This window comes from Odontesthes bonariensis, chromosome 3 (genome assembly GCF_027942865.1).
Source record: "Odontesthes bonariensis isolate fOdoBon6 chromosome 3, fOdoBon6.hap1, whole genome shotgun sequence".
Lineage (NCBI taxonomy): Eukaryota > Metazoa > Chordata > Actinopteri > Atheriniformes > Atherinopsidae > Odontesthes > Odontesthes bonariensis.
The window spans coordinates 45092051-45114103 of NC_134508.1; the positions used below are offsets into that span (position 1 = coordinate 45092051).

A 22053-nucleotide genomic window follows, 5' to 3' on the forward strand; every position below is an offset into this window, starting at 1 on the left:
ACACCACACACTACAACATACAGCTGACACTTGGTGATGCCCCTCACCTTGGAGGGGAGGGAGGGCTTATGTTTATCTTTATAAAAACTATATGTATGTAACTGCAACGGCTCAATAAAAAAAAGTCTTTGCATTTTCTGAGAGTGATGTGAGCAGAAAGACAGCGTCTAACAGAGGCTGGATATTCCAGCTAAATTTCGGATTTTTGTCTTTGTTAAGTTTCAAATTTAAAGGAACATTCTCCTGAAAAATCGAGCCGCTCTCCAGCTAGCTTTCATCGGAAGTTTTTCTACTCTTGCAGATGCCACGAAGATTACACTAGCTCCCTCCAACGCCGACATCAATCAGGGGGAGAATGTCACGCTGCAGTGTCACGCCTCCCACGACCCCACCATGGACCTGACTTTCACCTGGGCCCTCAATGGGGTCCTGCTGGACCTGGAAACCTCTGCAGGACCGTACCACAGGGTGCAGGGGGTGAGTGCTGTTCTTTGGATGCCTCCTAATGTTCAGCCCTGAATATAGAACATTTCTACTGCACTGCAGTGTGTTCTACAGCAGGCAGATGGTTTGGTTCCATCACTGTTGAGCTCTGTCTTTTAGTTCCATCAGTGCTTCCAAACATCAGACAGCAAATAAAAGCACTTCAGCAGTTTTTCTAATCAGTGGTGTTTTTCTTCATCCACTGAGGTAGATAAATCAGAGTTTATGGTTTCATCTTTGCTTTTTGCTCCCTCCAACAGATCAAACAATTGATTGGTGTTTGTTCTAAAAGCAGTAAAGCAATTTTCCGTAATCCACAGTGGTGGAAAGAACAAACAGGATTTGAGTATTTTTTCCTTAGTGTGATCAAGATGGTGAAGACTTTAGTCAAAAGAGAGGATCACGGTGGAAGGGGTTGAACTACCAGAAGCAGGGGGTCACATGATGTCAGCAAAGTGAGCCACGCCTTTAATTAGACTTCCATGAATTCATCTCAACATCTCATCCTTATGAACGTCTGGCACCAAATGTAAGGAGACAAAAAGGACATTCTGTCTGCAACTGATGAAGGTACACAAGCTGGCCACCAGGCTGAGTCTGACCCGGGGGTCCTGATGGCTGACAGTGGGTCAGCAGCTGTGTGAGACCACGGCCACACCACAAGATCTGAGCATCGTTGAACTGGAAAAACTGTAATGGACATTTTGGGTATGTTAGAGAATTACTGCACCAGACATTTCTCTAACAGTCCTCAACATTTCCCAATCAATCTTCCATGGCAGTGATAAGTGTGTGAAGGGCTTTCCTTCAGGAGACTCACTTGGAGAATTGGAGATTTTAGACCATGACGAGTCGAGCAGGTGTTTGTTCCCTCATATTCTTCCTTTAAAAGGAGTCTGGCCTTTATGGCTATTTAAAATGTCTCAATTTGATCTTTACAATGTCTAAAAGAAAATGTCTTTTTGGGTTGAGACTGTTATTTCCATCTCAACAAACTTCCTCCCGTCCCTCCTTAGTTGGCATCGCTGTTGGATCATTTCATTCCTCCATCTCTCAAAAGCCAGTTAGTGTTGATGAAAAACATTTCAACAAAGCAAAGACAGCAGAAAAAACCCAATGTGTCTAATCCCTGCACGCAATCAAAAGTTTCTATAATCTGTTCTGTCTCGACTTCTTAACAGTCATCAAGTACAAATACTTTAAAGAAGCTCCTGCACACGAGCATTAAAGGTGTCCCAAACTACTCTTTTGACTCCGCTGACGTGTGCTTTTGCGAACTTCAGGCCAGTGGTAGCTCTAATTGTTGCCCACAGGCTGCCTCCTCAGAGGTTGGGCTGCAGCAGAACTTTTCCATGAGTTAGATGGTCAGAACATGGGGTCTGCTCCCAGTGGAATGATGGTAGACGTGTTAGGGCTGGTGTGCCAGCTCTCTGACTTACTCTGCACTTTTTTTAGTTGCTTAAGAATTTCCTTTCTAAATCCCAAACCGCCAAAACCTCAAGTTTGCGTTGACACCAGAGTCCTGACAGGGGATATTTGGGGTTTCTTCTTCTTCTCCTGTGGTTTAAAGCGTACAGCCAGCTGCACAGGAATGTTTTCATGCTGCAAACTGCTATAAGTTTGCTTGAAAAGTTCCAAAGTTAAAGGCGTCTGTTCTGAAGATATAAAGACTGATCTGATGTCTTCAACATTGAACTTCATGTTGCCTCACATTGTTATGTTTAGATTTGAATTTCCTGACAGTTTTGTATGTACTGTTATCCATGTACAGTGCCTTGTGAAAGTATTCGGCCCCCTTGAACTTTTCAACCTTTTGCCACGTTTCAGGCTTCAAACATAAAGATGTAAAATTAAAATTTTTTGTGAAGAATCAACAACAAGTGGGACACAATCGTGAAGTGGAATGAAATTTATTGGATGTGTCAAACTTTTTTAACAAATAAAAAACTGAAAAGGGGGGCGTGCAATATTATTCGGCCCCCTTGCGTTAATACTTTGTAGCGCCACCTTTTGCTGCAAGTCGCTTGGGGTATGTCTATCAGTTTGGCACATCAGAGACTGAAATTCTTGCCCATTCTTCTTGCTGTACAGCTGGAGCTCAGTGAGGTTGGATGGAGAGCGTTTGTGAACAGCAGTCTTCAGCTCTTTCCACAGATTCTCGATTGGATTCAGGTCTGGACTTTGACTTGGCCATTCCAACACCTGGATACGTTTATTTGGGAACCATTCCATTGTAGATTTGGCTTTATGTTTTGGATCATTGTCTTGTCTTGAGATAAATCTCTGTCCCAGTCTCAGGTCTCTTGCAGACTCCAACAGGTTTTCTTCCAGAATGGTCCTGTATTTGGCCCCATCCGTCTTCCCATCAACTTTGACCATCTTCCCTGTCCCTGCTGATGAAAAGTAGGCCCAAACCATGATGCTGCCACCACCATGTTTGACAGTGGGGATGGTGTGGTCAGGGTGATGAGCTGTGTTGCTTTTACGCCAAACATATCGTTTTGCATTGTGGCCAAACAGTTGGATTTTGGTTTCATCTGACCAGAGCACCTTCTTCCACATGTTTGGGATTTGAGAAATGGCTTTCTTCTTGCCACTCTTCCATAAAGGCCAGATTTGTGCAGTGTACGACTGATTGTTGTCCTATGGACAGACTCCCACCTCAGCTGTAGAGTGATCATGGGCCTCTTGGCTGCATCTCTGATCAGTCTTCTCCTTGTTCCAGATGAAAGTTTAGAGGGACGGCCGGGTCTTGGTAGATTTGCAGTGGTCTGATACTCCTTCCATTTCAATATGATTGCTTGCACAGTGCTCCTTGGGATGTTTAAAGCTTGGGAAATCTTTTTGTATCCAAATCCGGCTTTAAACTTCTCCACAACCGTATCTGGGACCTGCCTGGTGTGTTCCTTGGTCTTCATGATGCCAGAGAGTTTCTATTATGAGGAGAGAGAAAGCTGGCGGCTTTTTCCGGGTGGTACTGCACTCTAGGGCGGCGCCAACGAAGCAGTGCAGAGCAGTCAGAATGAATGTGGTACTATGAGATCCACCTTAGATGCAGCCATTGCTTTGGATAGAATTTTTTTATATTTTTTCATTTTAATTTTCCTAAAGGCAGGATAAATTATCCTTTCAAACGGCACTTGGTTTGATTTTTTAGACTCACTAGATTTGTTTAAAATACACATTTATTGTCAGTATTGCATCCCGAGTGACGTCACGCATGTGGCATCACTTTACGGCATGGTCAGTCCTAGCGCTGAGCTAGCAGAGAGGTGTTAGCTCAAATAGTTACAGATTTCAGCACAGCCCTTTTACATACTCTCTGACTGGCCTCTGGTTTAGCTTTGGTTGTTGTTAGCGGCACCAAGTTAGCACTCTGGCACAGTGGACGAGTGCCGTAAAGCAGCCGGTCGTAATCAGCCGTGCGTTCTTCAGATTCCGTTAGCTAGATGCTAGCGGAGACTGACTCGCAAATGCCAGACCTGTAAGAAAACAGAAAGCTATAACTCCCAGGTTATTGTACTTTCGATATAAATCCACATCCAAATCACAGTAATATTTTCAGGTTTCAGCCGCTAGCGGGGACATTTTTTGAGTTATTAGCGCCAGCCCTATGGCCAATGATCATTCTGCACTCGCTCGCCAGCGCCCCCAGAGAAAATCAACTGAACTGCAGCCAAATTTTGTATAATGGGGTGAATAGGAAGCGAAACGGCTGTCTGTAAAAGGGCTGTGATGATGCTCTCTGCGCTTTGAACAGAACCCTGAGACTATCACAGAGCAGGTGCATTTATACGGAGACTTGATTACACACAGGTGGATTCTGTTTATCATCATCAGTCATTTGGGACAACATTGGATCATTCAGAGATCCTCACTGAACTTCTGGAGTGAGTTTGCTGCACTGAAAGTAAAGGGGCCGAATAATGTTGCACGCCCCACTTTTCAGTTTTTTATTTGTTAAAAAAGTTTGACACATCCAATAAATTTCATTCCACTTCAAAACTGTGTCCCACTTGTTGTTGATTCTTCACAACAAATTAAAATTTTATATCTTTATGTTTGAAGCCTGAAATGTGGCAAAAGGTTGAAAAGTTCAAGGGGGCCGAATACTTTCGCAAGGCACTGTATATCAGCACATGAAAACTTTGATGCATCGCGCCCAAACCCAGATATTTCCACGTTCATCACTGAGTCGCTCTCCTCTCTCCCGGAGAGATGTGAGCATCACCGGTGGAGTCGGCACACATCGGAAACTAGCTCCATGTTGTGCTGAAGATGTGGACACAATGTGGGACCCAGTGTGCTGCAGCAACCTCCACACAAACATGTGAACGAGGAAACATGTTCCACTGGTGAATCCGCTGTGCCATTAAAGATTCTGACCAAGGTTGTCTTCCTAATTCAAATGGATCCGTCTGTGGAGCCTGCAGGATTCATCATCGCTCTCCTTTCTTTATTAAACAGATGATGTAGACTCACCTGTATGTGTTTGCTTGAGAACTAACTCAAAGTGACTGATTGATAACCATGAAAGGAAACAATTTAGAGTTGTATCACCAAAGGGACATGTTGAACAGAGTATGTTTCAGGGTGGAAGGTTGAGTCCATGTTGCTGCTCCTCCCTGTTAGTTGAATGAAACCTATCTGGCATACTCTTCATGTTCTGTCAGTGAAACTGTCCAACAGTGTCCACCTCTTCTGTCCCCCACAGAAGGAAATCATTGGTGACTTGTTGGTCGTGAATGTTGAGCTGAGTCAGGCGGGGATGTTCACCTGCACCGCTCAGACTGTCGTGGACAGCGCTTCTGCTTCAGCTAAACTGGTTGTTCGAGGTAAGAACCATCACGCGGGTGTTCTCACAAGTGTTGCATTTACAGTTGCCAGAGTCATAAAGGGGGAATCTTGAATGAGCATCTGTAACAGAATCCAGCTTTTCTGCGATCAGTGGGACTTCCAGCAGCAGATTCTGGGGAAGCAGTTTTTCCGAAATAAAAGGGAAGTGAGTGAGCTTTGTCTTATTCTGTGCAGTGTTAACCAGAGCTACAGACTGATTCAGAGTTCCGTCACGCTTTGATGTCGCGTGTCACGTGGTTCATGTGAGCCTCCGGAGTTCCAAACGTCCCAGCGCTGTCAGTCAGTCTGAACGGGTCTTAGCAGGACGGAGCACAAAAACAGTCACTTTGACACAACGACGCAATTTTCGGTAAATATTGACCAATAATGTGCATTGATCACTTCACTGACGATGTGTTTTATCAACATTTTTCTTTTTTGGAACGGCAGAGACACATTTATCACCGTTTTAAATCTTAGAGGGTATCCCTGCATGCTAGCAGAGGACAGCTACCTCGTCCTCCTTTATAATTCATCATGCCAGTGGTCCAGCTTACCTTCAGATCTACATCCTCCAACAGAGCCTGACGTTACTGTCTGTTCCCAGGACTTACTCCTGTTGTCCCAAACACTCCATCTGTAGAAGATGTCATTCAGTCTGTCTGTTCTCTCTGGTGTCAGATGGACAATGAGCTGAATGGCAAAGCTGAGCTGAATAAATTGTTTTAAAGAAGCTTTAAATGACTTGGAGGGAAATATGTGGCTGTAGATGCTTTGACTGATGAGCCGGGATCAGTTCTTCTTTTCTGTAGAAGACCTAATTATTCTATATTTCTCATGTGAACTGAATACATGCATCTGTAACCCTGTTTACTGGCTTCAAGACAGAAAACTACTGTAAAATATGAATTAATTGATTAAAATATTAATCTAAACTTTTTTTCTGGTTAAAACCATATTAAATGACAAAATAAATGTGTCAGACAAACAGATTTAAACCAAACATTTCATTATAAAATGTCATCATGGAAAATGTAAAACAAGCCTTAATAAAGAAGTTATTTTACTGCTATTTATACTGTTGGGTAGATTAATCTGCAACAATGAACTGTATTTGATCAAATTCAAGGGTTTGGACATTGTAGAAATGTGCTGAAGCCCTAATAAGGGTTGATCCATGACAGCAGCGACCACCACATCTGCTGACCTCCCTGACAACAACAACAGAGAAATTCATAAATTCATTATCACAGCTGCAAAGTCATGCTGAAAAAAACTTACTTACTTAATTAAAGACCAGGCAGCTAATGCCTCAAAATGCCAAAAATGTTGTAATTTAAAGCAATACAATGTAACTTCTCAAAAAGCCCATTATGGAGCTCCCCCTACAGGCTGTTCCGAGAGCAACTCTATTTTATTAACTTACCAGTAATTGTTCTTGACGAGTAATTTCATCAATTTACCAGAGAAAATACTTCAGAAATACCAAAATGTATTAAATGTATTATTACTATAGGCATATGATAGTATTTTGGTAATGTTTTAAAACCTAACAATCAAAACAACTTTACACAATGTCACCTGACAATAAAAAGTTAACGGACTTCAGTGAAATGATCACGTTAATTACCTCACGTTAGCCTGTTACCAAGCTTTCAGTTAGGTCCCTAAATCCATTCCATTTTTAACATCAACACCGACATTTCATGCTAACCAAATGTAAAAATAACGATGTCTAAGAGTATACTTCTGATAGCTTATGCTTAAAAATGTAAAAAACGTTTAAAATGCTGTTATTTCATGAACTTACCAGTAATTGTTCTTGACGAGCAATTGAGATCAACGGAGCTGCGTCTCTTGTTTGGAACTATTGGCGTCTCCGTGACCCACGTGACTTCTGCATTCCTTCCTTTCTATAGAAGTGTGTGGGAATTTCCATTGCTATGCTGATGATACTCAGTTGTACTTATCTATGAAACCAGATGAACCCAATAGGTTGGTCAGACTACAAGCATGTCTTAAAGACATAAAGACCTGGATGACTCAGAACTGTCTGCTTCTAAATTCAGACAAAACTGAAGTCGTTATCTTTGGACCTGAGCGCTTCAGGGAGAAATTGTCTAGCTATATAGTTACTCTAGATGGTATTTCCTTGGCTTCTAGTTCTACAGTGAGGAACCTTGGAGTTATTTTTGACCAGAACTTATCATTTGACTCGCATATAAAACAGGTTTCTAGGACTGCCTTCTTTCACCTTCGTAATATTGTTAAAATCAGGAACATCTTGTCTCAGAGTGATGCAGAAAAACTGCTCCATCCATTTGTTACTTCAGGATTGGACTGCTGTAATTCTTTATTATTGGGCTGTCCCACATATTCTCTGAAAAGCCTTCAGTTGATCCAAAATGCTGCAGCCAGAGTTCTGATGAGAACTAACAGGAGAGATCATATTTCTCCAGTTTTAGCTTCTCTTCATTGGCTCCCTGTTAAATTCAGAATAGAATTTAAGATTCTTCTCCTTACATATAAAGCTCTTAATGACCGAGCTCCATCATATCTTAAAGATCTCATTGTAAGATATTTTCCTAACAGAGCACTTCGTTCCCAAACTGCAGGTTTACTTGAGGTTCCCAGAGTTTCTAAAAGTAGAATGGGAGGCAGAGCCTTCAGTTATCAGGCCCCTCTCTGTGGAACCAGCTGCCAGTTTGGGAGGCAGAGCCTTCAGTTATCAGGCCCCTCTCTGTGGAACCAGCTGCCAGTTTGGGAGGCAGAGCCTTCAGTTATCAGGTCCCTCTCTGTGGAACCAGCTGCCAGTTTGGGAGGCAGAGCCTTCAGTTATCAGGCCCCTCTCTTGTGGAATAAGCTGCCAGTAAATGTCCGGGAAGCAGACACCCTTTCCACTTTTAAGACCAGGCTTAAAACTTTCCTTTTTGATAAAGCTTATAGTTAGGGATGGCTCAGGTGATCCTGAAACATCCCATAGTTAAAGGGGAACTGCGGTATTTTCAACATTAAGCCTCTTTTCTGAGTCGTCTGCAATGTTTTAGAACCCCCCTCACCGCTTTTTTGATGTTTACTGCTGTCTCCGGTATTTGCCTAATTTTGATTCATCTCAACCTGCTTCAGAATGACAAGTCATATGCATGTCCAAAAAGGTCCGTAAAAGCACAATAAACGTCCGTTTTCAAAATTATCAACTCACCGGAGTGGTTACTGGTGTGCACTGGTAATCCATATCAAATTTTGTTGCGAAAAGTTGCTTCTGTCGTGTTTTATTTGGGAGCTCGTTCATGCTCGCACTATTTTATTAGCGGTGGCGGAGTAATATCAACGAACATCCAGTACAAAATCCCCCCCCCCCCCTCCTTTCTGTCTTCTCAAACCCCAGCTGGTCGAGGCGGATGGCCACCCTTCCTGAGTCTGGTTCTGCCATAGTCTGGGCGAAAGCCGACTGCTGACTCTGTCAAACAGTCTGGGAAAACCCAAGAGGAATCCGTTTCCATGGAGGGCGGGACCTTACCCAGCAACTTAAATTCATTGGAGTAACGGAGTTCCCTTAACCAATCATAATGTTTAGAAATGACGTTGGTTATGCGCCGAGGTTCATGCTTACTCTCGCGAGGCTCTAGCTCACGAATCACGCTTCCCACATCCGCTTTCATTATACCGGTACCATTTGATAAATCAAACTTTTCCCAAAGCCAGTTGGAAGGAGAGCTACGACATCCTTGCCACTAACAAAATTGACGAGGCATTCCTCTTGCCCTCGTTTTAATTGTGTAATGATCTCCAGAGTTGAGACAACTTCATGGATAGCTTCTAGCGTTCTTCCGTCGCCATGTTTATTTCCGCTGCGGTTGAACTACAATTATATGGACTACAATGGACTCCGCGCGTGAGTTCTGCGTCACCACTCGCAACTGTTTGCTGATTGGCAAAACACTGAGCGAACCGAGGTAGGGGGATTTGGCCAGACTATGTGCGGAGCCAAAATCTTTGGGCGGAAGTACGTAGGATGGCGTCGCCAGGCTAGTTCTGCCAGAGGTTTCTTCCTGTTCAAAGGGAGTCGTTTCTCTCCACAGTCGCCTCAGGCACGCTCAGGCCGGGAGATTGGACCGAAAAACAAAAAGTTTTCAGTGCAATCTGTTGGTTTCCTTAGCTAGGAAATTGTTTTTGAATTGGCTCTATATTTTTCAATTCATTTTTATTTATTTAGCGCCAAATACAACAAATGTCATCTCAAGGCACTTAGATAATAAAGTCCAATTCAAGCCAATTGGAATTCAATTAATTGTAATCATAATTATTCATAAAATAATCCAATTCGCTCATATAGAGCCAATTCAAAAACAATGGGATCCAGCAGTATGGGCCTATAGCAGCTTAACTATGGGATGTTTCAGGATCACCTGAGCCATCCCTAACTATAAGCTTTATCAGAAAGGAAAGTTTTAAGCCTGGTCTTAAAAGTGGAAAGAGTGTCTGCTTCCTGAAGCCAAACTGGCAGCTGGTTCCACAGAGAGGGGCCTGATAACTGAAGGCTCTGCCTCCCATTCTACTTTTAGAAACTCTGGGAACCTCAAGTAAACCTGCAGTTTGGGAACGAAGTGCTCTGTTAGGAAAATATCTTACAATGAGATCTTTAAGATATGATGGAGCTCGGTCATTAAGAGCTTTATATGTAAGGAGAAGAATCTTAAATTCTATTCTGAATTTAACAGGGAGCCAATGAAGAGAAGCTAAAACTGGAGAAATATGATCTCTCCTGTTAGTTCTCATCAGAACTCTGGCTGCAGCATTTTGGATCAGCTGAAGGCTTTTCAGAGAATATGTGGGACAGCCCAATAATAAAGAATTACAGCAGTCCAATCCTGAAGTAACAAATGGATGGAGCAGTTTTTCTGCATCACTCTGAGACAAGATGTTCCTGATTTTAACAATATTACGAAGGTGAAAGAAGGCAGTCCTAGAAACCTGTTTTATATGCGAGTCAAATGATAAATTCTGGTCAAAAATAACTCCAAGGTTCCTCACTGTAGAACTAGAAGCCAAGGAAATACCATCTAGAGTAACTATATAGCTAGACAATTTCTCCCTGAAACGCTCAGGTCCAAAGATAACGACTTCAGTTTGTCTGAATTTAGAAGCAGACAGTTCTGAGTCATCCAGGTCTTTATGTCTTTAAGACATGCTTGTAGTCTGACCAACCTATTGGGTTCATCTGGTTTTATAGATAAGTACAGCTGAGTATCATCAGCATAGCAATGGAAATTTATGCCATGCTGTCTAATAATGTTACCTAATGGAAGCATGTATAAAGTGAAAAGAATCGGTCCAAGCACAGAACCCTGGGGAACTCCATGACTTACTCTGGTGTGTGAGGAAGATTCTTCATTTACAAGAACAAACTAAAATCTATCAGATAAATATGACTTAAACCAGCCTAATGCAGTTCCTTTAATCCCAATAACATGTTCAAGTCTGTGTAATAAGATACTGTGATCGACCGTATCAAATGCAGCACTGAGATCCAACAGGACAAGCACAGACACAAGTCCGCTATCAGAGGCTAAGAGGAGATCATTGGTAACTTTCAGCAGTGCAGTTTCTGTGCTATGATGCACTCTGAATCCTGACTGAAACTCTTCAAACAGATTATTTCTGTGTAAGTGATCACAAAGCTGAGCTGCAACTATTTTTTCAAGAACTTTAGACATAAAAGGGAGATTGGATATAGGTCTATAATGAGCCAACACTTCTGAATCAAGAGTAGGTTTTTTAAGTAAAGGTTTAATTACAGCAACCTTAAAAGTCTGAGGTACATATCCTGTCAACAAAGACAGATTGATCAAATCCAATATGGAAGTGTCAATTAATGGGAAAACCTCCTTGAACAGTCTGGTTGGGATTGGGTCTAAAACACAAGTTGATGGTTTACAAGAGACTATTGCTGTTGTTAGTTCAGAGAGATCAACTGGGCAGAAGCCGTCTGAATACAAATCAGGTTCTAAAGATACTTCTAAAGCTGCTGTACTTGATGATACATCACTGATAATAGTGGGAAGGACTCCATCAATCTTCTCTCTGATGGAAACAATTTTATTGATAAAGAAGCTCATGAAATCATCACTGCTGAGAGTTAAAGGAATAACTGGCTCAGCAGAGCTCGGACTCTTAGTCAGACTGGCTACAGCACTGAAGAGAAACCTGGGATTATTCTTATTCTCTTCTATCAATGATGAATAATAAGCAGTTCTAGCTTTACGAAGGGCTTTCTTATACATTGTTAAACTATCTTTCCAGACTAACTGAGACTCTTCTAAATTAGAGGAACGCCACTGTCTCTCCAGCTTTCTTGCAGTCTGCTTTAAAGCACGCAGCTGTGAATTACACCAAGGAGCCAACCTCTTCTGACTGATTACCTTCCTTTTCAGAGGGGCAACATTGTCCAGTGCTGTACGCATTGAAACTATAGTGCTGTCAACAAGAGAGTCAAGTGCTGCTGGAGTAAAGTTTAGGTAGTCGTCCTCTGTCATATCTGCACATGGCAGTGAAGAAAAGGATGATGGAATTAACTCTTTAAATCTGGTTACAGCATCCTCTGATAGACACCTTCTATACGTAAATTTCTTCTCAGAAACTGTATAGTCAAGTAATGTAAACTCAAAGGTTATCAGAAAATGGTCAGATAAGACAGAGTTATGAGGGAACACTGTTAACTGTTCACTCTCAATGCCATAAGTCAGCACAAGATCACAAGGGTGTGATTAAGGCAGTGAGTCGGTCTGTGAACACTCTGAGAAAATCCAATAGAGTCCAATATAGAATTAAAGTTCATATTCAGGCTGTCATTTTCAACATCTACATGAATATTAAAGTCACCCACTACAATGACTTTATCTGTATTCAGCACTAACTGGGATAAAAACTCTGAGAATTCAGACAGAAACTCAGAATAAGGGCCAGGTGGACGATACACAACAACAAACACAAGAGGTTTCTGGGATTTCCACTTTGCGTGGGAAAAACTGAGAATCAGAGATTCAAAAGAGCTCAAACTAATCTTGGGTCTGGGACTGATTAGTAACCCTGATCTGAAAATAGCTGCCACTCCTCCTCCTCTGCCTGTGGTTCCAGGAACGTGAACATTTAAACAGTCAGAGGGAGTTGCTTCATTAATGCTAACATGATGCTAACATGATGCTAACATGATGCTAACATGATCCTCCTGCTGCAGCCAGGTTTCTGTAAGACAAAATATATCAATATGATGATCACACATCAACTCATTCACTAACAGAGACTTGGAAAGGAGAGATCTGATATTCAGCAAACCAAATTTAATAGTTTGATGTTTTTGTTCAGTTAAAGTTTTTGTTTTAATAATTTCTTTTTGCACAAGAGGATTTGCTCCTTTTGTGTTAATTGATTGGGTGGTTAGCAGCAGGTGGGAAGCTGCAGAGAAGTGTGTAAGACTACAACTCTGCATCCTGCTCTGAGCCCTGGGTTGTCATGTTTTAGGGTGGCAAATAAATTCGTCCATATTTCTAGAAATGAGAGCTGCTCCTTCCAAAGTGGGATGGATGCCGTCTCTCCTCATCAGACCAGGTTTTCTCCAGAAAGATTGCCAATTATCTATGTAGCCCACGTTGTTTGCTGGACACCATCTAGACAACCAGCGATTGTAGGACGACATGCGGCTAAACATGTCATCACTGGTCAGATTTGGCAGGGGTCCAGAGAAAACTACGGAGTCCCACATTGTTTTGGCAAAATTACACACCGATGCAACATTAATTTTAGTGACCTCCGATTGGCGTAACCGGGTGTCATTAACGCCGACGTGAATAACTATTTTACCGTATTTACGTTTATCCTTAGCCAGCAGTTTTAAATAGGATTCTACGTCGCCCGCTCTGGCCCCTGGAATGCATTTGACTATGGCCGCTGGTGTCTCTAATGCCACGTTTCTGACTATAGAGCTGCCAGTTACCAGGGTTTTGTCCTCAGCGGGTGTGTCGCTGAGTGGGGAAAATCTGTTTGAAGCGTGAACAGGTCGATGGTGAACAACGGGCTTGACTTTAGAGCTATGCCTCTTCCTGACAGTCACCCAGCCACGTTGTAATCCTGGCTGCTCAGGTTCTGCTAGGGGGAGGCTAATTGAGCTAGTTATGTTAGGTGGCTCCGCACTGGCTAAAGGGACCTGGCTCGCTATCGGGTGATTTTCAACAGTGCAGAGCCATATGAACGAATTGGATTATTTTATGAATAATTATGATTACAATGAATTGAATTCCAATTGGCTTGAATTGGACTTTATTATCTAAGTGCCTTGAGATGACATTTGTTGTATTTGGCGCTATATAAATAAAAATGAATTGAATTGAATTGAATTGGGAGTGTCGCCACTCTTTTTGCACCACTCTGGTGTTAACAGGCCAGCTCTGATGGCCATGCGCTGTCTGATGGTCTGACCGCAGCCCTTCAGGCACTCACTGTCAGCTCCACCACTCACACTTGCTGCTTTGTTTGTATGGTCTGGTTTCAATTTACATGCATTTATGAATTTTTGCTATTGAAAGTTATATGGAAGGAAAGGTGTAGTAGAGAAGGCAGATGCACAGGCTCTGTACGATGTGGAAAGGATGGGAGTTTGAACACAGGCTGTATATGTTGTGGAAGGTCTTGCTTTGCATCCCCCTCTGATACAGCAGTCAGTTTTTCAACTGGGATCATTTTAGCAATCGGTTGTTAAGTGTTCAAACAAAGGTTTTGTTTGAGTTTTTAGAATGAGTAAAAGTGTCCCGATCATCAGATTACTCAAAAATATCCTTCTATCCCATAGATGACCCTTTTACCAACAGCTTGTACACTGAACTGCAGCTGCGTGCTCCCTCTGCTGTGCCACAGAAACTGAATTACTGAGCATTTACTTCACACTAACCTCTCTCTGTTGTGTCCAGGCCCACCCGGACCTCCTGGAGGTTTACTGGTGAAGAACGTGGCTCAGACATCATTGGAGCTCAGGTGGAGTCGTGGCTACGATAACCACAGTCCCATCGGCAAATACGTCATAATGGGCCGATCGTCTCTGTCATCAGAGTGGAGGAAGATGAGGACACGTGAGTGTGTGTGTGTGTGTGTGTGTGTGTGTGTGTCTGTCTGTTACACAAGTTATAGGTAGCTAAAAACAGTCACATTGTGGGGACCAAATCATTGTGGCCTTGGAGTGTCTTCTGGGGGGAAGGAACCTTGGTTTGTTGTGTATCTTATGCATAAGGTATGGTATGATATGTATATGCATAAGGTATGGTATGATATGTATATGCATATACCTCCATATTGGAGAGTTCAGACTTAGTTTGAGGGTTTAGGTTAAAACTCATTTTTTGGTTGAAAGGTTGACTTCCTTCAGAAAAGGCTACTAAAGGAGAGCGACTGGTTCCCTCCCTGTACGTAACCATGTATCCCCTCTCTGTGCCCCAGAGCCAGAGAACATCGAAGGGAATGCAGAGTCTGCTCGTGTCATTGGTCTGATGCCCTGGATGGATTATGAATTCCGGGTTATTGCCAGCAACATTTTGGGCAGTGGAGAGCCCAGCATGCCCTCCCACATCATCCGCACACAACAAGCAGGTGAGATGTCACAAGTAGTGTCTCTCAGAAACTGATTAGATAAGAAGATTAACATAGATACTATACATATCTATATACATATATATATATATATATATATATATATATATTTCATTTTTGTGTTGTATATTCTGCCTGCAGCTCCCACTGTGGCCCCGAGTGGGCTTAGTGGAGGAGGGGGAGATCGCAATGAACTGATTGTTACCTGGGCGGTGAGTGTGTGTGTGCTGTCTGTGTACACAGCTTATTACAGCTTATTACAGTTTATTACATGTTATCACATCTTATTACATCTTATTACAGTTTATTACAGCTTATTACAGCTTATTACATCTTAATACATCTTATTACAGTTTATTACAGTTTATTACAGCTTATTACATCTTAATACATCTTATTACAGTTTATTACAGCTTATTACAGTTTATTACATGTTATCACATCTTATTACATCTTATTACAGTTTATTACAGCGTATTACATCTTAATACATCTTATTACAGTTTATTACAGCTTATTACATATTATTACAGTTTATTACAGCTTATTATAGTTTATTATAGTTTATTATAGCTTATTATAGTTTATTATAGTTTATTATAGTTTATTACAGCTTATTACATCTTATTACAGTTTATTACAACTTATTACATCTTATTACAGCTCATTATAGTTTATTATAGTTTATTACAGCTTATTACAGCATGCTGCTCACTAACAGCTATTATTGTGTCTGGACTACTACTTAATGAAGGTTAGATAAAGACTATTTTGAGTTTCTCTTCAGTCTTTATGTTGTAGTGTTTCCAGGATTCTCACCTCAGTCCTTGCTCTCCTTTCTTTTTTCTCATGTGATGCTCGTGCGGGACACACATTTAAAAAGAGTGACCAAAGCCGCAGAGACAACAGTGTCCCAGCCGTCGAGCCATCACATCAGCTCTTTAACAATGATGTCCCTCATTTAGAACAAAGACAAACTGGCTGCTACACCTCAAATGAAAAGTAGTGTCACTTGATTAATCTGCATGTAGCATTTCCAGATCGTTCCATGTTGGAGAAAGCGTTAGCTTAAAGTGCAATCAGCAGAAAGAAGCCAGCAGGGCTGCAGCAGCTCCTCTCTGCACTCTTCTCTGAGAACATGGCAGTAAGCTCATCCCAGCATCATGGAGAGCTGTAGGCTCTCTCTGTGCTGCCTCTGGACATCACCATCACATGATATTATGGGATGGATTTAAAAGCAAACACCTATGGAGCCTGAAACTTACTGTGTAAACTGTGTACTAACTAACTTTTCCCCCAAAAATAAGTCAAACAGACTGAGTATTATTACCCAAGATTCTAATTGCGCGTTTCCACCAGCTCGCTTCGGCTCGCTTGCGTGTTTCCACTAGCACGCAGTACCTGCAACCCGGTAGACTTTGGTATCACCTCAGCCCTGGTTCCAAGTGAGTCGAAGCGTTACTAAAACGTGACGTCAGCCGACTGCCTTCCACTGATTGGCCGATGAGTGTCGTCACTGGAAGCGTCATAACCGCGCGACGACCGACTAGAATGTAAATAAATACAAGACTCAAGACAAGACTCCAAATTTTACTGCTTCAGTTTGTACTGCTAGGAGATGGCTTCGCAGAGGAAATCCACTCCTTGGTCAGTCGAGGAGGTCCGGACGCTCGGCGCCGTGTAAATGACGTCACGGAGGTTTCGCGCAGCCGTGTTACGACGACCCCACCCACGTCGAGGAGGCACGAAGTGATACTCGGTTGTAATGGAAACACACCCAAACCAAGCCGTGCCAAGCTAGTGGAAATGCGTTATAAGTGGCAGTAATAAGTCTCATTAGCCCCTTTCACACTGAGGAAGAACCCGCGTTTAATTCGCGAATTTAGCGTGTCCGCTGTTCCTTTCACACTGCCGACCCGGGCTGGCGTGTCAACTCGACTCGGCATTCGACCCGCGTCGGACCCTAGTCTTTTTGCCGAGCCGAGTTTGATGTGAAAGCAATTGACGCGGGATGGGATGGGCGTGGCGTGGCGTGACGTGAGGAGTTTAAAAGACAGAATGGACAGCTGATTCAGAACAACAGCGACAGCTGAGGACAAGTTTCACTTCAAGTTTTACTCTGTTTTACATCAAGTTGGAGACATTTTTGAAGATGGCCAACTGGGGAGACAAGCAGGTCCGCGAGCTCCTCAGCCTCCGAGCAGAGGACGTTATTTACCGCCACATGTCGGGGCGGTGAAAGATGGACCTCTGCTGGAAGGGTTGGCGAGAAAGATGAGAGAGCGCGGTTTCCCACGCAGCAAGACGCAGGTGACCAACAAACTGAAAGCCATGAGGAAAAAGTTAATGCGGTTAATGACCACAACGGCAGGAGTGGCAGAGGGCGCAGTGTTTCCCACGGATGTGAAGTCAATGTGTGGTGGTGGGCCGGGGGGGGGTTGGGTGTAAAAAATTAAAATTCTTCAAAATAATTCCTTCGTTAATAATTGGTCACACAAAACTTTATTAAGGGGGTTATAACACAGACTAAATAGACCACATAGAACCCATTTCAGAATTTTTTTCCAGAATACCACCCCCCACTGTCAGAGATCTGTAATGTGACATATATGTCACATTGGGACTTAAGAACCTGGATCATTTCTCCATCAAGGAAAATTATGGGGGACGTAAGGATGTGTGACACCTGTGTCACGGTGGGTGACACAGGTGCGGCTTATCTGCAGATTTTCACATCTTCATTGTAAACAAATGAATAACATAGCTAATTACACTGGTGGGACTGTTCAGCTCTGTTTCAGACTGATACCTCCGGTTCAGGCTGCTCCTCATCCTCAACACGCACTTCTCTTTTTCAATCGCGGAAAATATTTTTCAATACTCATCTGGATGAATGAAGCAGCAAACATTCAGTGTAAGAGTTTAAAAAAACTACTTTATTTGATTCACAGCTGCTAGTGTTTAGACCTCGACAACCCAACTACATATTTTTTTTACGGCAAACTTGCAACTAGTTAACTTTATAAAGAAGGCGTAATCGCTTGCTATGGGTCGGGACGGGACGGGACGGGACAACATTGTATTCAAAATATAAAATATTTTTATAGGACTTTTTAATGTGTGATTTTATAAAGGTGCACGTGATACCAACCTTTCGTGAATTCTTTCGGTTGAGCTAATCTACGCGACGCTGAGACTAGCAAGCTTCCACGCTTCCAGGGAAGCACGGAGGGGAGGGGCTGTGTGTGTGTGTGTGTGTGTGTGCGTAGGCTATGTGAGAGAGACGCGTGACTGAGACAGACGGAGGGAGAGCAGGGAAAGGAAATGCAGCTTAACGAATACGAGTATTTTTTAAATAGCGTTAAAAAAAAAATAAAACATAACGAAACGCAATATGTGGCGGCCGGTGTTTAATCTGTGGCGCACCGCCACGAATTAGTCTGTGTGTGGGAAACACTGGGGCGATTGGACTGGCCATATTTTGACATGTGCCACGCCATCTGGGGAGGAAGCCACTCTGTATTTCACCCTACCTCCGACGCATGGCTTGTGCTTACGTCATTGTACACGCCCAGTATTTTATGTGTTTCGTGTGACGCTCTGCCACTGGGCCACGCCCCCTGAACTCGGCTTCAGGCGACACGGGTCACCTAATACGCCAAGCTTTCACATTGCTCGACGCGGGTCGAAGTGGCAATTTGGACCCGCGATGGTAGCGGGTCTCAGTGTGAAAGGGGCTACTGTTTGTCTTGGACTTTTCCGGACAGGCATGTTAGTGTCTCTGGGTGGGTCACTGCTGGCTAATTGCTGGAGCGCAGCATTTCTCACCTTTCCTTGTTCTTTTCACTCAAACCCTTTGAAATGTGAGATGAACCCACGTGACTTATTTACTGAAACATAAAGCTGTCTGCTTGGAATGATCATGTGTGTGCTAATGGAATCAACCATTGAGCATCATTCAGACCTCCAGCTGTTGAAAACCAGATGATTGGAACTCGGGGGTCCACTTTGGGCACACCCCTGACTGTCTGTTTCCTGTTTATCCTTTTTCAATTTGAATGTACGAACTTACAAGTGAAGCCACCCTTTTGGAAGTGTTTGCATAAAGAGCTTAAAAAGTGGATCCCACAATGAAAGGGGCCTGATGCAAACACACTGGGAAGTTTGAGCCCACCTCACTTATCTGTGCTGACATGCTCCTTTTGCCCTGAATCCTTCAGCCCATGGCCCGAGAGTACCAGAATGGTGATGGCTTTGGCTACATCTTGGCATTCAGGAAGAAAGACACATCCTCATGGTTGGAGGTGAGAATACCACACGTGGAATCCTCTCGATACGTCTACTACAACCAAAGCCTGACACCATACAGTCCCTTCGAAGTAAAGATCAAAGCTTTCAACCGCAGAGGAGAAGGTCCATTCAGCCAGACTGCAGCGGTGCACTCAGCTGAAGAAGGTGAGTCACTGGGATGTTTCCCTCTTTACCCTCTTTGTTTTTCTGCTACAGAGCCCAGCTGAGTCGGCAGTTTGTCAGCACTTCCTGAGGCAGCTCATGAAAAGTTAAAGGTCACAGTGTACAGAAGTGTAACATGTTTTCATGACATTCTTCTGTAGAGTGTAAGGCTCTGCGGGCGCTACGTGGGCTTCACAGGCAGATGTGTAAAATACTGTAGAATACTGTAGAATACTGTAGGATACTGTAGAATACTGTAGAATACTGTAGAATACTGTAGAATACTGTAGGATACTGTAGGATACTGTAGGATACTGTAGAATACTGTAGAATACTGTAGAATACTCGGCTGCACCTGTGAGGCAGCAGTGAGCTGATTCTGTCACTTTAAGCTGCCTCAGCTGATTGTTTCTTTACACCAGTCAGCACCAACATGGCTGTCAGCTCTTCTCTGTGAGCATACTGATAGGTGGTGGTGGTTAGCACCGTGTTGACAGCAGAGGGTTCCTGCTTTGCATCCCAGCTGGTTCTTTCTGTGTGGACTGTACATGTGTGGCTTCCTCCCCGCCCAAAAACATGCATGTCAGGCTAACTGGTGACTCTACATTGACCCGAGGAGTAGGGTGAGGGTGCATGGATGGATGCTCTGAAATGGTCTCCACCCACAGTGTTTTCTCTCACCACTAGAGGGCAGCCAACCCTTTCAGGCCACAGCCACAGAGGCGCTCACACTGGAATGAGCACGATTGTAAAGATTTGTACAGCAATGCCAGTGTTCACTGTGAAGTTTGTTTCGCTGTGACTGTGTCCTCACAGAGCCAACAGTGGGACCTCCCAACATCAACGCCACAGCACTGTCTGCCTTTGAGATCCAGGTGTCGTGGGAGCCCGTCCGGCAGCTCAGCGCCAACGGTATCCTCAGAGGATATGAGGTGATGACCTGCATCAGCACACATCTGGGCGTTTCTTCAGCAGCATAGACTGCAACTGTGGAAAACAGGTTATCTGGACAGAGCACAAAGATGGAGGAAAAACCAAAGGACAGCATGTTCTTCAGAATCAGCATTAAAGCAGGATGAAATACTGAATCTGTTTTTCTGGGTCTGTTAAATATCTAACACCCAAGTAAGATGATCAACGAATAGCAAAATGAGCTCTTGTGTGGTTTTCTGGGGGTCGATGGGGTTTCAGCTGAACTGATTTATTCCTTTGGCCTTCTCGTGGAGGTGATACTGTGTGTGCTGTGTGCAGGATGTGAGGAGGCCTATCAATCTCAAGGCATCTTGTGTCACGTGTGTCCTCAGATCCGATACTGGCGGCAGCACGAGCGGGAAGCAGCGGCGGACCGAGTGAGGACAGCGGGGCTGGAAGCCACAGCCAGGGTCTCTGGCCTTCGACCCAGCACTCGATATCATGTTGCGGTTCTGGCATATAACAGCGCCGGCACTGGGCCGCCCTCACCACGCACCACTGTGACCACCAGGAAACCACGTACGCTTCCAGCACTCACTGCACACAGCTGAGAAACACTTAGCGTTTGTACTGTAAAGCATTTCTCTGTCCCCTCACATGGAGGCTGTTAGCTTTGGCTCACTCCCTGACCCAGTGGGTCGTTACGCTTAGATTAGGTTGTGATGTCAAGACCTCACTAATATCGTAGAGATAAAACTTTCAATAAGGAATACTCTCTCTTTAATCTGCTCGAACCTCCAAACACTCCCACAGGGTGGTGCTGTGCCTCACCCAACTGGGGTGAGGCACAGATCTACAGAGGGTTAGGTATTAGGAGTTTATAACTCAGTGGCTCCCCTCCTACGTGACTTTCCAGTTCAGAACTGTTCGGTCACCATGGAGTGTGGTATAGGTGCCAGGGGGGTGCACTGTCCTCAGGACCCGGCTGGTTGCTGCTGGGTGTGCTGGAATGGTCTTGGAGTAACTCAGGAGGCCGTGGGAAACTCCGTGCGTTTTTGAGTTATGTTTCAAGTGGGTGCAATAGACACAGGGTCCATATCGGTGTGTGTTATGTGATGCAAAAGAAGGGAGAGCAGAAGAGAAATTATTCAATTTTTTAAAAAGTATTAAACATTAATGTTATTTTTTCAAAATGTGTAATGTGAGTCCCGGTCATGGTTAGGCGTGCAGTCCTGTGACACAGCCTAGACCTGTTACCTTAGAGTTTAGAGAAAGGGAAAGGTTATATACATGATGATCAATGGGATTATGAAATTATAAAAAAATATAATTTTTCAAAATGTGGCTTGTATCCGGACTTATGGTTAGGCATAAAGTCCTGTGATCCAGCATGTTCCTGTGACTTTAGGGTTAGAGTTTAGTGAAAGGGAAAGGTTATATACATGATAATTAATGGGATTATGAATTTATTAAAAAGTATAAATTAAAGATTCATTTTTCAAAATGTGGCTCATACCTGGACTTATGGTTAGGCATACAGTCCTGTGATCCAGCATGTTCCTGTTACCTTAGGGTTCAGTGAAAGGGAAAGGTTATATATATACACACAATTCTGGTTGAAGTTATTGACTTATTAAACAGTTGACTCAATAAACTGGAAGCCTCTGGGTCCTGTGTCAAAAGTGGAAAAGTGTCCAAGTTGTCATCATTTTTCCTAAAAGCTTTTTAATCTGA

At 43.3% G+C, this 22053-nt stretch overlaps 1 protein-coding gene across 2 annotated transcripts in view; it reads left to right on the plus strand.

The window, feature by feature from the left end:
• The window catches only part of LOC142377620 (contactin-2-like), a 100342-nt gene that overhangs the window by 69967 nt on the left and 8322 nt on the right, over positions 1-22053 (plus strand). For both annotated transcript variants that reach the window (XM_075461916.1, XM_075461917.1), the window contains exons 13-20: positions 302-477; positions 5198-5318; positions 14283-14441; positions 14806-14955; positions 15097-15167; positions 19176-19410; positions 20224-20339; positions 20712-20898. In XM_075461916.1, coding sequence (XP_075318031.1) covers positions 302-477; positions 5198-5318; positions 14283-14441; positions 14806-14955; positions 15097-15167; positions 19176-19410; positions 20224-20339; positions 20712-20898 — 1215 coding nt within the window. The remainder of the gene's footprint in view (positions 1-301; positions 478-5197; positions 5319-14282; positions 14442-14805; positions 14956-15096; positions 15168-19175; positions 19411-20223; positions 20340-20711; positions 20899-22053) is intronic.